At 30.7% G+C, this 15,765-nt stretch overlaps 2 protein-coding genes across 3 annotated transcripts in view; both read right to left on the bottom strand.

Moving 5' to 3' along the window:
* Positions 1 to 524: 524 nt before the first annotated feature.
* Positions 525 to 4,503, bottom strand: LOC115237335. Its single transcript, XM_029810320.1, has 7 exons — positions 3,611 to 4,503; positions 2,750 to 2,844; positions 2,442 to 2,618; positions 2,031 to 2,254; positions 1,451 to 1,668; positions 1,003 to 1,253; positions 525 to 922 (listed from the first exon to the last, which is right to left on the bottom strand). The coding sequence occupies exons 1-7, from the start codon at positions 3,785 to 3,787 to the stop codon at positions 706 to 708; spliced, it is 1,359 nt and encodes a 452-aa protein (XP_029666180.1). The 5' UTR covers positions 3,788 to 4,503; the 3' UTR covers positions 525 to 705.
* Positions 4,504 to 5,788: 1,285 nt separating this feature from the next.
* The window catches only part of LOC115237334 (tyrosine-protein kinase transmembrane receptor Ror), a 50,869-nt gene continuing 40,892 nt past the window's right edge, over positions 5,789 to 15,765 (bottom strand). Inside the window, exons 4-13 of one of the 2 annotated variants that reach the window (XM_029810319.1) lie at positions 12,215 to 12,302; positions 10,261 to 10,516; positions 10,047 to 10,171; positions 9,359 to 9,912; positions 9,041 to 9,277; positions 8,811 to 8,944; positions 8,519 to 8,735; positions 8,088 to 8,429; positions 7,723 to 7,991; positions 5,789 to 7,637 (exon numbers count right to left, since the gene is read on the bottom strand). In XM_029810319.1, coding sequence (XP_029666179.1) covers positions 6,939 to 7,637; positions 7,723 to 7,991; positions 8,088 to 8,429; positions 8,519 to 8,735; positions 8,811 to 8,944; positions 9,041 to 9,277; positions 9,359 to 9,912; positions 10,047 to 10,171; positions 10,261 to 10,516; positions 12,215 to 12,302 — 2,921 coding nt within the window. In that variant the 3' untranslated portion in view covers positions 5,789 to 6,938. Of the gene's footprint in view, positions 7,638 to 7,722; positions 7,992 to 8,087; positions 8,430 to 8,518; positions 8,736 to 8,810; positions 8,945 to 9,040; positions 9,278 to 9,358; positions 9,913 to 10,046; positions 10,172 to 10,260; positions 10,517 to 10,668; positions 10,684 to 12,214; positions 12,303 to 15,765 lie in introns of those variants that run through there. The other variant, XM_029810318.1, reaches the window with a different exon arrangement.

The following is a 15,765-nucleotide window of genomic DNA, read 5'->3' as shown; positions in this document are numbered from 1 at the left end:
GATTATATATGTGGATTTTTTCTCGGGTACATATATAATGAATAATAGAATCATTGACTTATCACACACAACATAGATATATTTTGAATAAAAAAAAACTATAAAAGTGTATGCTAATGGCAAAATTTTCTCCCTGGATGTATTCTTATATGATTTATAATTTATAGATTATATTTTTTTTTGTATTTCTCATCAATATTATCTTTACTTAAAATTAAGTTGTACGATTTTTTATTTACAAATATTAGCAAATATAATTATCCTACAAGAGGATAAAAAGAAATTTAAATAAATAATATAAAGAGAATAATAAAACTCTGCTTCTAATAAAAACGGTAAAAATATTACGATATCAGGATGTAATAATAATATGCGGATTAAAACTGGGGCTATGACCTCCGCTGGGACTGAACTTCCGCATTCTTATATTAAATATTTTATGGTACAGCCATAAAATCACAATCGGGCTAATTAATATTTTTGATATAATTTATATATTTATATAAAAAAATAATTTATAGATATTTTTTTGATTAATAGAATTTTTAATTATTACAATTTCAATTTTTACAGCATTATGACTGAGAAATTATGACTTAGAAATACGAGCATTCGCAATATAGATATAGTAGTTTCTGAGTGTGAGTTAAAATCTTGCTCATAAATAAATTTTTTATCTATTTGCAATGGTGTAAGTAAAAATAGTCACGATTTCTTGAGTTTATAAGCATATACGATTTTTTCGATTATGAGAATAATAAAAGCTATTATTGCTCCACAACACATCACTGCATTTACTAAAACAACTTGATCCATTCCAACTGCATCCGTTGTCTTAACATTATTATTATCCTGAAATTTCTTTTCTAACCAACGATCTACTTGCGCATCCCAGAGTCCAACTTCCATTAATTTAAGTATTCTATTAATAGAAGTTATCTTTTTACATAACAGATTATAACATAGTATATCATTTTAATCATTTAAACTGCTGTTTTTTACCCGAGATCGATGGTTCTTTTGTACTTAAAATTCTTTACGATGCCGGAAGCTATCCACATATGCAAGTAGTGTTGTCCAATCGGAGTTAGATTGCATAACATTTTTCTTGTTTTGTACTCGTCTTCACCTTGGAATGCAGCATATTTTTTTTTTCTCGGGAAACACACCATTTCAAACATTTCATCGACTGTTGATGCAAGGACGAAGCGTTTTGCTGTTCTCACTTTTATAAATTCTTCATTAGGGCTCACCTATAAATTTTGAATAATAAACATTCAGCATATATACAATACAAATGTATAAAGTACTTTTTAAAAATGACTCTTTAAACCATATTATGAACAAAGAAATTTATTTAATACAAAAAATAAAATATTTGGAATTTAATAAATTACGTTTATTAGCATATTATACATATAATTAGTATTAAGCATATATTTATTAATACTTTAAATGCGATATCTGCTATAGAACCCTCCAGAGTAACAACGCTGTATGCAGTTTGAGTTACCAAAGATAGAAGATTATCGAATGGCAGTACAATAATACTTTTTGTCATGTAAATAAATAATAAAGCACTAAATGCCATGTATAGTATAGAACAAAAGAGACTTAGAGATATTTCTAATATCTTTGATCTTCCATCAAGAACCTCGGGAATGTAACCTATTATAATATAATTCACATTATTTTTCATTATTAACGTAAGAATTAAATATCATATCACTTCCATAAAAAAATTTTCTTTATAATAAATATTACATGTTAATTTTTTACGTGTTTTCTATGCATTGATAAAACTTAGAATCTGATTTTTAAATCACGCGATTTCTAAATCAGCTTGAGAGAATTACAAATTTCTGTTTATGTCTCTTTCTCTTCACGAAAAATATACATAAAAACATATTACACAATTTTAATAAGTAGGGCATCATGTAATATTTGTATTGCTATATAATTTCATTACAGTGTATAGAATTGTCGAAAAGCGAGATCAGGAATGAAACATTCAAACTGTTCATTCATACTTTGATTGCAAAACATTCCAAAGTTATAAAAGAAATGTTCGCCGAAGTTTGTGTTTTTGCATTTATCCTCAATCCGTGCGAGAATGATTTGTGACCAAAAACCACAGATGCTTAGTATTACATGCATAATCAGTATAATGCACCATACTTTCCAAGAGAACACTTTTGCCATCCATGTGCTGTCATTATATTGCATTTCCTCATGACGAATATACGTTCGATAGCTGTCAAATTGTTTTAGAATTATTACAGCCATTTATTATAAGTAGATTTTTATTAAACTTTTATCGAACTATCAACGATAAATTTTACATGACATTAAAATATCTTTCTTTAGGAACTCATAATTATTTTTTCTTTATTTAATACTTTACAAGACTTGTCATCATTAAACAAAGCAGCTAGATATACCTGTTTATCCATAAAGGGATTGTAAAATCAGTAGCCACAAGTCGTTTACTGTACGTTTCGACTTTTGGTATAGCAATAGTTTCATTGTGAAAAAGTAGGCCTAATAATCCATGTTGATAAGTATTGTTTTCCTCTAACGCACCCAGGCTATTTATATTTGATCTTATTGGTTGTAATCTAGACATACGAAATATTTTTTAACCATGGTTTATCATTAGCTTTTTTTTATTCATATATATTATATATTTGCTGTATTAATATATATTGTATTAATCCGCTTTCATACAATTTAATCAGTGTAATCTTACGTAAAGTTTAATGATTCAGAGAGCAGAGTCCATAATTCACCGCAGAGTCCTGTAACTTTCGTATCCTTGTCGTAGAATTCAAAGAAATTTGGTTCCTAAAATGCATAACCGAGAAAATCATTATTCATTCAATTCTTCATCGTCTCTTTTTTCTTTTTCTCTCTCTCTCTCTCTCTCTTAGTTTATATCTCATTATATAATTATCTAACAAACTATTGCATTATTATGTTGTAAGTAATAAAGATTTAATTGTCTATTTTCCAATTATAAAAAAATGTATTTTTCACGTTATTTGAATTACCACATTTCTAAGAATTAAATGTATGATATTTTTTTCATCAATTGATTCATACATAATACTCTTAATTATCTATCTGTCTGTCCTTATAAATTTTTTCTATCTTATTTCTTTACACTAAAATTTAAGATGCACAAAATTAACTATTACGTGATATTAAAATCACAGGAAATAAACTTTTAAATGATAATTAACTTATTTTAATATTCATTAATTAATAATAAGGTACTAATTTGTAGCATAGCATTCTAGTTTCTAATTTATAGTTTATATTTATATATTATATACGAAAAAAATTTGAATATTCAAAGCTATATATTTTTTATATATTTAATTAATTAATTATTTAATTTTATAATATATAAAATATATACTTAACTTTGAATACATTCTCAAATTTTTTTCGTAATATATAAATTTCTAGAATGCTATGCTATATAAATTAGCATATTATTATTAATGAATACATATTAAAATGAGTTAATTTTTATGAGAAATATAGATATTTCATGATTTCACAGAATATCAAAGAACAGCTATTAGATATCTGTGTAAAAACATACCTGAAAAGATGTTAAGGTCAAATTCTGCAATTGAAAATTGTGATTTTCTAATGCTCGATTTTGTTTGAAACGTTCTTGTTGCATCTTGGCATACGCCGGTATACTAGAAATTGGCACGAAAATCTTCTGCATCTTGTTCCAAATTACGCCGTTCATTATTTTAGACGATAATAACATTCGATGTTAATTAGACGTCTCACAAAGACGTTTTGCCTGCACTTCAACGACTTATAACGACTAATAATGACTTACGTTATTTTCTTGCGTAATATAGTAACTCTGAAATTATTATCGTATACCTGATCGCGTTTGCTTAAGTTAGCAGAATAAGAGACAAATGAGAAAATAAAAATGTTTGATATGTGTGTTTACTTTAGATAACATCTCTTTCTGAAATTTCCTGGATTAACACTTATTTCTGTTATTAGCATTAATTTCTCTATCTGAGATTTTCTAGCTGAGAAAATGATTATGGTTAATACTGATGCAATATTCATCGATTATTCATACTTTAATTACAGTATTTTCCATTTACTTAGGAAAGTGAATATTGCATATTATTATAAGAGATTTACAGTAGAGATATACTATCTAGATATATTAGGTCGTATATACGACCTTAGCGTAGATCGTGAATCTATGATATCTTACAGTACATTTTGCTTACGTCATTTGCAGTTAATCAATTTTAATAGCTATCACACATGATCTACAGAATGCATTTGTATTTTTTTCCATGACGCCTTGATGGCACATTGATATGTTATCATACAGTGAAACTAATGCAAAGGTAAAAGCAGTCAAAAGGACAATATATGTATTATAATGCAGGAAGGTACATGTGTGTGTGTGAACAAATTATACATGACAGATATTATTTTTTATGCAACTTTATAGACTTACAGATATTATCTTTTATTACAAATTATCTTTTACGTAAAAATCTACCTTAGTAAAAAAAGTAAAAATTATTTACCACGGGATTTTAGATAAAATATTGTCATAATTAGATCTCAAAATATACATACGATACATGCAAATAATTAAACATTGATCATACATTTAATATTATGTAATGTAATTTATAAATTGAAAATATGATCTAATTAGCGTAAAACAAAAATAAAAAAATTAAATTATGTATGAAAGTAAGTTGAGAAAAACGTTTATCTCTTTTTATTCTAAAAAAATTGTATTCGATTTTATTAGTTCATTAGTTATTTATCATAATGATTCAATATATCGATATATTTCATTATAATAGGAGGGAGGGAGTGACCAATTGCAATATACGAAAAACATGAATTGTATATTATATTTGACTGAATATATAAAGGTCTTAAAGGTATAAATGTATATAATCTTTCACTGAAATTTTTATTCGACATAAATTAACTTATTGTTAGATCTAAATTTCTATGGCAAACCTTCGAGGCGATTAGGATTACAATCGATACAAATTTCTCGATTCGGAGGTTCGTCAGTCCTAGAAGTCTTATTTAACTTTAATTAAATAGCACTTTCGCGCATTCTCCGATCATTGTCCGTCTGGTTAACGAACGTTGGAGGTAAAAACTGCCGAACGATAAATCCAGTCCCCTTTATTTTTTTTCCAACAAACGGAATACGCTTTTTATATTTTTTCACATTAATACAAAATTATAAAAAGTTATAATACAGTCTTCCTTCGGATACTTTAATTCTACGTTTTCCCTAATCGCTCTGCGTTGTTATTCATTATCTCAGTTTAAAATAGACATTAATTTTGCGAAGTTTATCGTCAAATAGTGTCGAATCGAGTGGCAATAATTTAGCATTTTTTTTAAAGATGTATATTCTACGTCCTATATACACAAATAACATATGATTTATGCATTAACGCCGATATTTTTATCATTGTACGTTTAACATCGTTGAATGTTAGTTAGATATTAAATCTCAGTTATTTGTGTTTTCGAGGTCAAGGAATATTAAGGATATATGGCTGAAGAAATAGCAAACGTCTGAAAAATTTATCTTAGTAAATTATCTCTCATTAGCGATGTAAAATTATGCTTATAGTAAAACTTTATGAATTCGCAATGCGCGCGTGACATAGGGAAGCCATGAACACTATAATAAATTAATTCATTTTTGCGTTTTCCATTACATATCAGCGCTATGCGCTCTACAAGTAATAAATTAATTTTTGATTACAAAGCAAGACCCCAAAGATTTTCTAGGTAAAAAAGATACACATATGCAGTTATTATATAATATACAAATTGAATAATTTTTGTTAACAGTCAATATTCACTATCCGGATTTTGGCATACGACGATATGACGATTATAAAAATTGCCTTTTAAAAAACATCTTAAAACACACATTCACAAAACACACACTCGCACATTTTTTCTTTTTCACGCGTCGTCTCTCATTTCCGCTTATTACAATATATATCCGATTGCGCGTGCTCGCATCTTTTTGAACAATTCTGTAAAGATTATATGAAAACATGATTCATAAGATATGCCTTATATAGAGCATAACAATATTCCATACAATATTATACTCTTTGGACAGAGCATGCATAATTAAACATTCGTTTTGATGTAGATATCGATATCCGTTGATATTGTGTTCTGCAAGTTTATTTCTCTTTTTCTGAAATAGAATTATCTTTTTTTCTCTCTCTCTCTCTCTCTCTTCGTTTTTCTTATATATAACTTATGAATAAACGTATAAATTATACATATATTCTCACTCTAGTATAATGTTTCAATGAATATCTTTTCGTAAAAATAAACGAGGACAAATCTTAAAAATTTTATTCTATTGTTGCACGACTATAGTCATAAATGGGGAATAATCATGTTAAAGCACGATATCCGATTCTATGTCCTGCCTATGTAAGTATTAAACTATTTTATATGTGTGTGAGACATTATCAACACATTATTAAGATAAACGGCAGTATAAAATACGTGCATGTTTGTAACAATAAATAAATGCATGTAAATGACAATGATTAAGTCTTGTAGCTAGCTTTTGTATTCTTCTTTCGTTTGATACTATCCAAAAGGAGTCTCCAATAGTGTCATGTGAATATATACATGTCACCCGAAATACGCGACAATATAAAATACGTATATATTTGTAAAAATAAATAAATGTACATACATATGGCAGGGATTAGTATTGCAGCGGTTTCTTGTATTTAGTCTGTTCGTTTAATACTATCTAAAGAAGTATCCGATAGTGGCATGAAGATTCGATAGTGTTTTATCATTACTGACAATTTATTACGACAAATATACGAAAAAATACAAATTCATTGCAAAGTCGTTCATTTCGATACTCTCGTTTCAGTTGTGACTTTACTGGGGTCGGGTAACCTGACGACCAATTGCGCACCATTTTGTAACGGTCTTGGGCCATTGTTGAGCGCATTTGGTTTAGGTACACCTGCCTGAGGTATTACTACAGGTAAAACTTTCTTCGCGCCGCTCAACTTGGGCGAACAACACTGTTTATCATCATAGACGTCATTTAGATTAACATTCGTAGTAGGATTCTGGTAATTAGACGTTTTTATTGGTGTTCCGTGTTCCGTATTGAAACCACAATTCAGTCTCTGTTCGACGCAGTTAGAATTCGGAAAAGTATTCACTGCCGGTAACATTTTTATCGCATTACTGTGATCATTGAGATTGCAGATGACCTTTGGCTCAGTGCTTGTTTTCTGATCGCTCTTGTATATGGGCGCTGACAATTGTGTTGAATTGGTCTTGTTTGTGCTCTTATGGCTACTGCCTGAGTAACTGGTAATAGATTCGTTGCAAAAATCGCTCAAGTAGGTTCGATTTATATACCAATTGTGTAACCGATGATGAATCTCTGGAAACTGCGGCCTGCGATTCGCTACCTCATGCCAACACTCAATCATTAGACTATATATCATTGTCGGACAGTCTTCCGGACACGGCAACAGTTGCCGTGAACGAATCATGTCTATTACTTCCTGATTGTTATATCCGTAATATGGCTAAAGAGAAAATTAAAATATATAATTATAAGAAAAAAATTTGAAATTGGAATATATTGCTTTTCATTCGAGATGGTTACTTTACCTGCAAACCATAGCTGTAGATTTCCCAGAGTACAACTCCGAAACTCCATACATCTGATTCGGTAGTGAATTTACCATAAAGAATTGACTCAGGTGGCATCCATCGAACAGGTAGTAGACTCTTGGATTGTACCCTATAATAGTCGCTGCTATATATATCTCGTGATAAACCAAAATCTGAGATTTTGACTGTTAAATCATCGCCCACTAAACAATTTCTTGCTGCCAAATCGCGATGGACATAGTGATGACTAGCCAAATATTCCATGCCTAAGGGAAATGAGTAATTATCAAAAGATATAACAAGATTATGAGAATTTGATTGTGTAAATAGAGTAAAGTGTAGTAGAATAAATCAATATCTACCAGAGGCAATTTGTAAAGCAATTTGCAAAAACTCTGGTTGCTCTAGAATTTTTCCATTACTGTTGTTCAATGGAACATCCGATCTCGGGGAATGGCAAATTAGATATTCGTGTAGATCTCCTTGAGTCATGTACTCAAAGAGCATACACATTGGTTCTCCTTTTAATATTACACCAAGCAAACAAATAATATTTTGATGTTGTAAATCTGTCATGAGTTCGACTTCTCTTTTAAAATCGCTTTGAGTTTTCGGACTTGCATTCTCCTTTAATGTTTTTACTGCTACGTAAATAGGTGGCTCGCATTTATTTCCGGTTTGCAATTCACCCTTGTAAACTTTTCCTAGAGAGAAAAAAATATTTAATATTAATTTAAAATATATTGTTTATCAAATTTAAATGATAAAAATTAATAAAGTTTTTTATTCTTACCAAAAGCACCTTCGCCCAACTCTTGCAAAAGCACAATATTATTTGTAGTAAATTGTCGTATCCTATTATTAGACGTTCTACTACTGCCACTGCTTAAAGTGCCAGTGCCTGGTGTTATGTTACCAGGTCCTGCCAAGAGAGAACTCATTTCCATGGGCTGTGTCGTGCTCCTCCTTCCATCATATATATTTTTATCACATTGGATACCGGTTAATATCTAGTAAAACCAGAGGATATTATTTTAAGCACCATTGTTATAAATTATAATATAAAAATATATCAATATACTTACTTTATTTGATGGTAAATGATTCATTTGTCTTCTGGATTTTCTACTTCTGTAGCAGCAGCAATAACATATTAATATAATAACAAAACCCCCTGTTAGCACAAAACCAACGACCGCATAAATCCATAAATTCTCAACTAGAAATAACAAAACATACATTATCCATATTAAGCTCACATATGATACCTAACAGACATATATTTATCATATATTTATATATTTTAAGCACTTACCACATTTAGATATATTGCAAAACTCCTTTTGCATCCTATTATTGACATCGACATAACACCATGGTTGATGTTCTTTTCCACCAGGATTCCGACAGTAAGAATGACGTCCAGCTAATTCGGGAAAATCAGATATTGGGAGATTAAAGTGATGAGCCCATCGTAAACATGGCCTTCCACTAACGCTCGTTTTTACAGTTCCCCGATAGGATTTTCCACTACCCCAATAGCAGTAGTCATCTGCAAGAAATACATTAAAAAGTATTAATCGCGATACATTTGTATTCAATATCAAAATCATTTATGCAAATATATGCATACTTTCTTGCACATTGTTTGCCGCGGATAACCCAAGTGTTAAACAATCGCGAGCTTCCGTCGTTCCATCCAGCGGTAAATCAGAACATTCAACCAAAGGCACTTGATGCCCGATTAACGGATGCCTCTTTGCTATCGCGTATTCCTTTCTACATAATTCATTTTCCAACATTTCGCATTCCTCCCGACATATCCTTCGTAATTTACGATTGATCTCGTTTCTGCTAGATGCTCGATGCTGCGCGTCCCCGTAACTCTGATTAATTATCTTTTTGTTGCTCGATTTCCCGTTTTCGTTAGGCACCAAGTCAAAAACCGGTTTTAATGTGGGACTACGTTTTTTGTGGATACCGCGCAGTCTTGCGAAATCGTCCGCGTCCTCGCGATCTCCGTCATCAAAGAGATCATCTTGCCTGGAGTTCAGGAGGTTAAAAAGCTGTGTACTCGCTTCTGTGTTTTTTGGTTTCTGAGTATTAGTTGTCGCATCGCGACATATTGGAAAAGCGGAATAGCAAAGAGACGGTTTCGCATATCCTTCGCAATTTGACGAGAGCTCACTGTATGATAAAACAGTTAAAAATATTTCAGTTTTTCTTCCCTCATTTAACATGTGATATTAATATTATCTTGTATGTTTCACAAGTTTTATTTTAATGTATTCTAATGCTTAATATAACAACTAACAACATACTTTGAGAAATTGATAACTTGAAAAGCCTTCATTAATTTCTCTTCGAGCATTTTCTGTGTCATGGGATATATAATATAAACTGATTGGTTTCCTACAAACTGCGCACAAGTTTTTCCCATGTATACCTGTAAAAGTTGAATTGTCTTGTAACTCTTCTTTTAATATTCCAAATATCTCAAGTTAAATATATTAATTTTTATACTTAAGTACAAACCTCACAAGTTCCTTTATGATTGTCCTTTCTGTTTGAAATTGAACTTGATATTTCATCAAAATTCATATTAGGAGGGAATTGTATATTGCCATTAGTAAGGCCGCTGATTGTATTAAGATCCATGGTGCTGGATTGTGAGCTGGTTGGCTGTGGGTTCGGTAAAAGTATACTGAACGGATTTACGGATGCTAAATGAGAGATGTGAGGTGTAGACATTCCATTCCCTGAGATGCCTAACATGTCTCCATTTCCCATACTATCATAACAAAGAAACAAACAATTATAATATTATTTATTCATTAGTACAAATATGCGATAACAAATATTATATTTTTGCTATAACTTTTTAACTCAGATTCTGTATAAAAATCTAGTTTTTAATAAATTCAAGAAAGAATATGTTAATACCTGAGATAACAATAATTATTCGTGATATTTTTATGTGATGATTCGAAACAAAATAATCATGTTTATTTCAAAACATAACCTTAGAAAATTTACATTGAAATTGAACTTGATATTTCATCAAAATTCATATTAGGAGGGAATTGTATATTGCCATTAGTAAGGCCGCTGATTGTATTAAGATCCATGGTGCTGGATTGTGAGCTGGTTGGCTGTGGGTTCGGTAAAAGTATACTGAACGGATTTACGGATGCTAAATGAGAGATGTGAGGTGTAGACATTCCATTCCCTGAGATGCCTAACATGTCTCCATTTCCCATACTATCATAACAAAGAAACAAACAATTATAATATTATTTATTCATTAGTACAAATATGCGATAACAAATATTATATTTTTGCTATAACTTTTTAACTCAGATTCTGTATAAAAATCTAGTTTTTAATAAATTCAAGAAAGAATATGTTAATACCTGAGATAACAATAATTATTCGTGATATTTTTATGTGATGATTCGAAACAAAATAATCATGTTTATTTCAAAACATAACCTTAGAAAATTTACAAAAAAAGTTAAATTTTAAGAATCATTGAAGTATTTATTGTAACAATAAAACAACAACAAAAAATCGATCGCTTTCGAACTGTTTATCAATGGTATCGGGCTCAAGTTTTGAAAGACTGAGTTATCTAGAAAAATAAATATTCTTATGGTATATAACCTCGCGACGATAAAGTTGCACGGCGTATTACCTCGTCTTCGTCATGTTTCTGGCGTTATTTACGGCTCGTACAAAAATACACGTACTTTGTAACAATGCTAGGTACAAGAGTAGCTTCATAATTCAGAAAGTAATTATCAAAACATTTGGTTTAACGTATAAGAGTTAATGTCAGTTGACACCACACCCGGTGTCAACCATTTGTAAACTGACGTTGGTTGCATATTTGATTTCTCGATAGATGTCGCCACAAACATGATTTTTTACGAGTTTCAAGAAAAAGCAAATATTCAAAATTAGTTCGTTAGCGCGCGTCGATCAGAGAAGTCTCGAAGTCCCCCTTCTTTAATCGAGAGTATCAGGAAAATAACGGAATTAAAATCAAACAAGTGGTGAGTAATTAATATCAGCAAGACTTTTTGATAGAATGAATAGTAAATGAAATGATAAAATATATGTAGATCTCGCGCAAGAGTGAGAAATTGAAGTTTCGTAGTTTCATAGTTGAAACCTGTCGTTAACGTTAGTTATTTTCTTCATTACGTTTTACGTAAATAATTTACAATACTTTCCCGAAAGAAAAGAGACATTTTATCTGAAACAAAATGTAGGTATCTCAAGAATTACTCCTTAGCTTTACTATATTACATCAATAATTATTAAATTAAAAATAATTTAAAAGCTAATTCTGTGATAAAAATACAGTTATTATTTGCAAGGATAGTTTATTAATTTACATTATCATGTAAACATTTAACATTTTATTGAGTAACGCAAATAAAAGAAAGTTTCTAATTCATTTCAGATACTAAAATCAAGGATTTACCCGTCGATGAAACCTGAACCAGATATTCCTGTAGAAAATCTATCGGTGTCTGATGGCTGTCCTATAGGCTGTCCAGGATGTATAGGAGCTGCAAGCAGAAATAGTAAGTCGTTGTAGAATCATACTCCACATAAACGTGAGTAGAAAAAAGAGATAGTGCCATTATTTGTCGGTGATATACAAAAATGTTTTATTAAATTCTATTATGTTATATATAAGCTATATTTAACACCGAAACTCTTTTTCTCTGAGTGTAAGAATCCATGTGAAGAAGTACTGTACAATACATAAAATGCTATAAATGCATTATAACATTTATTTGCATTATAATATTTTTTAGATTTTTTCTCGAAAGCAAGAAAAAAAAAGTATGTGAAATACAGAAATTGTCAAAAAAATACTATTTTATATCACAGATTATTCTTATTTATAAATCTTATTTTCTCCTGCATTAATTTGACTTAAGAAATGTCTAGAAAAAAATATATAAAAACATTACTCTTCTCTCCTTAGAAATGGGCGCCGATTCCTCATTGGCGAAATTAAAAAACAAAAAAAAATTTCATATTTTCAAAAATTTTTTACGGGTTAAAATATATATATATATATATATATATTTTCTTTCATGTACATCGCATTATTTCCAAAGTTCTTAAAAAACACCGACAGAAAAGGATTAATTATGATAGAAAATTAATTCTATCATAATTAATCCTTTTCTGTCGGTGTTTTTTAAGAAGAACTTTGGAAATAATGCGATGTACATGAAAGAAAATCTCGATATATATCCTATATTACTTTTTTTTTTAAGTGTTGAATAAATAATTAATAATGATTAATTTTTAAATATATTAATCTTAATCTGTATAATTTCCGGATAATATAAAGATACTGAATTATAAAATATTTTGTACGTGTATTTTATGCGCTAACATTATGCTATTTAATACCATGATAATATTTTATTGCATATTTTATAATCGTTTATGCTCTGCAGAGCAACTTTTCTGTGTCGCCCATTTTTCCATGAATACGAAATACGAAACGCCGGCTAAAGATTTAAAGAGATCTTTCGGTCTTTCCCGTAGCAAGACTCGACAGCTCAGAGCGCACTGCTCTAATACGCGTGCAATTACGATCCGTCAAAAAGAAAACGCGACATCAAACGCCTCTGTTTGAAGAAAAGCAATTTCGTGAAGCAATCGTTTGGGCTTATTATAGGCGAAACGATTTTCAGGGGACGACGGTCTCGCGTTCGCCTGCCCTATGTTACCAAGGATTTGCACAGTTCTTTATACCCTCTCTATCTTTTCTGCCTGTACAGTACGGCATAAAGCAAATAATATCGGAAATCTGAATCTACCCCTGGAAAGCTCGCACGGGAGAGCTTCGACTTATTTCTTGTTCGACATGTGAATTCTTGAATCGTTTTCGGCACGAGGGAAGGCCCGTGATATCCTTAGAAAGTTGCGTAAGAAGCTGCCGATTGCACTTTTACGTGTTCTTTAATTTCGCTAATAAGAAGCTGGCGCTTATTTCTAAAAAAAAGTGATACTCTTATATTCTTTTCCTGACATCTTTTAAATCAAGTTTACGTGAGAGAAAATAAGATATTCAAGATACAAAGTAGTATTTTTCTGACAATTCCTTTATTTCTTATATTTTTCTTTCTTTAAAGAAAAAATTATAATAAATAAGTGATAAAACATTTATAGCATTTTATGTATTGTATAATACTTTTCTTTTCACATGAATTCTTTCATATAGAAAAAAAGTTTTGGCATTTAACTTACATATAACGTATAATAAAGTTAAATAAAACATTTTTGCATATCAAATATAATACATTAAATAATAATATTTTCTGTTGAAATTATATTTATGTTATGTAATAATATTGTATAATATTAAAAGTATTCTAAAATTAAAATCACACATATAATTTTGCGACGTCGGAGGCATTCTACATTTGATACTCTTAATCGTGACAATAGCAATAAAATTTTCGATCGGGAATAACTAATCATTTTCTCAAGTCATCTTTCTCGCTACGCGGGTACGATTCCGTGCAATGATAAATTCGCGGGTGCGTATGCAAGCACTGCGGTTACGCGAACGCGAGGGGCACACACAATGAGAGACGAGAGCGAATCTACCAAAGTCGTATGCACAATGTTACGACGCGATGCAACGACTTGCGCGCGAGGCGGCCCACGGTATTATGTATCTCGAACAGGAAGTGGAAAAGATAAGGCGGCTTGTGATCATTAATAATCCCCGCCTACTCGTGGAACAGCTCGCATCCCTACGACCCCAATGGCGGTGACACCGTTTTACGGGGCAATTATACCGAATGTCCAAGAGCACTTATAATAATGATGATAAAGCATCATTTTCTACAAGATCTCGAAACAATTTTTCCTTCGCTAAAAGCGAAATTAAAACTTCAATTTATTTAATGTTTCAAAAACATAAAAAAAGGTAGTTAATAAAATTCCATTTTCTATTTAATTCCAAATGGATTTTAATATATTAATATAACTATTAATATTTTTTTATGACGCTTATTTATTAAAATATTTAATGTTATGAATTTGAAATTCGAGAATTTTTGATAAATTTGATACCCTTTTACCATCGTTATATAAATTTTCTAAAACACCTAATATATATATATGCTCGTGTATTATTTATTGGGGTGCACTCTTTTACGCGTGTACTCTTTTATACGTAGCTGTGTAGGCGGATATCAAGAGTTTATTCCACGTGTTATTATATTTCCGATCTAATTACATGCCTCGGCAGACAATGCCCTATTGCCCTATTGCGTTTCATTGAGAGAGATAAATTTGTCGCAATTAGAATTCTCGCCATATTCTAATAGCTGCACGTGTTGTGTCACGCCTAACGTGGCATACCTATAAATTGATCTTTACTACTAACTTAACTATAACTCACTGCTAACTACTTATGTATTAAATATAATATATTAAAATATAAATAATTACTTTTTGCTTTAATGCTTTCTCTTTTTCGTTGCATTAATGATTGCTGTATATTATTATTGACAACGTCTTGTTATAAATTTTAATTTAGTCCTTATCGTTATAAAATTGCATTATCTTAAAGTTATGCAATTAATATCTTAAAAGACAATAAATGTGATTCTAAGAAAGTTAATCTTTACACATACACACACACATATACTCTTATATATATCAGTTCTTTAATTAAGATTATGATTCACAGTGCGTATAAATCATATTTGTTAGAACCGCTTTCGTAGATGAACCGCGTGTACGCACTGATAGTCGCCCGCGGGACCGCACACGTACGCTCGCATGTTCGTACGCCGTAGTCAATAAGAGAGGTCATTGATCATCGGTCAAGCAAGATTAATGATGTCCGTGCACGTGCACTCTCATGTGTGAGGCGTGTGCGTGGAAATCGGGAACCGGCTAGTGGACTAAAAGCGAATTTCAGCAGCCATTAAAGACTTCCTTTTTGAATCGCTGAATAAGACATCGATTGACCATTACAGACTTATCAAC

Source organism: Formica exsecta, unplaced genomic scaffold (assembly GCF_003651465.1).
Source record: "Formica exsecta isolate Colony F162 unplaced genomic scaffold, ASM365146v1 scaffold290, whole genome shotgun sequence".
Taxonomy (NCBI): Eukaryota; Metazoa; Arthropoda; class Insecta; order Hymenoptera; family Formicidae; genus Formica; species Formica exsecta.
This window is presented reverse-complemented; position numbering and strand designations above follow the sequence as displayed.

Coding starts and splice junctions, on each gene's coding strand:
- LOC115237335 (XM_029810320.1), bottom strand. CDS start 3,787: ATGTTATTATCGTCTAAAATAATGAACGGCGTAATTTGGAACAAGATG. Junction 2,845..3,610: donor TGACCTTAACATCTTTTCAG/GTATGTTTTTAC, acceptor TATGCATTTTAG/GAACCAAATTTCTTTGAATT. Junction 923..1,002: donor AAAAGAACCATCGATCTCGG/GTAAAAAACAGC, acceptor TTCTATTAATAG/AATACTTAAATTAATGGAAG.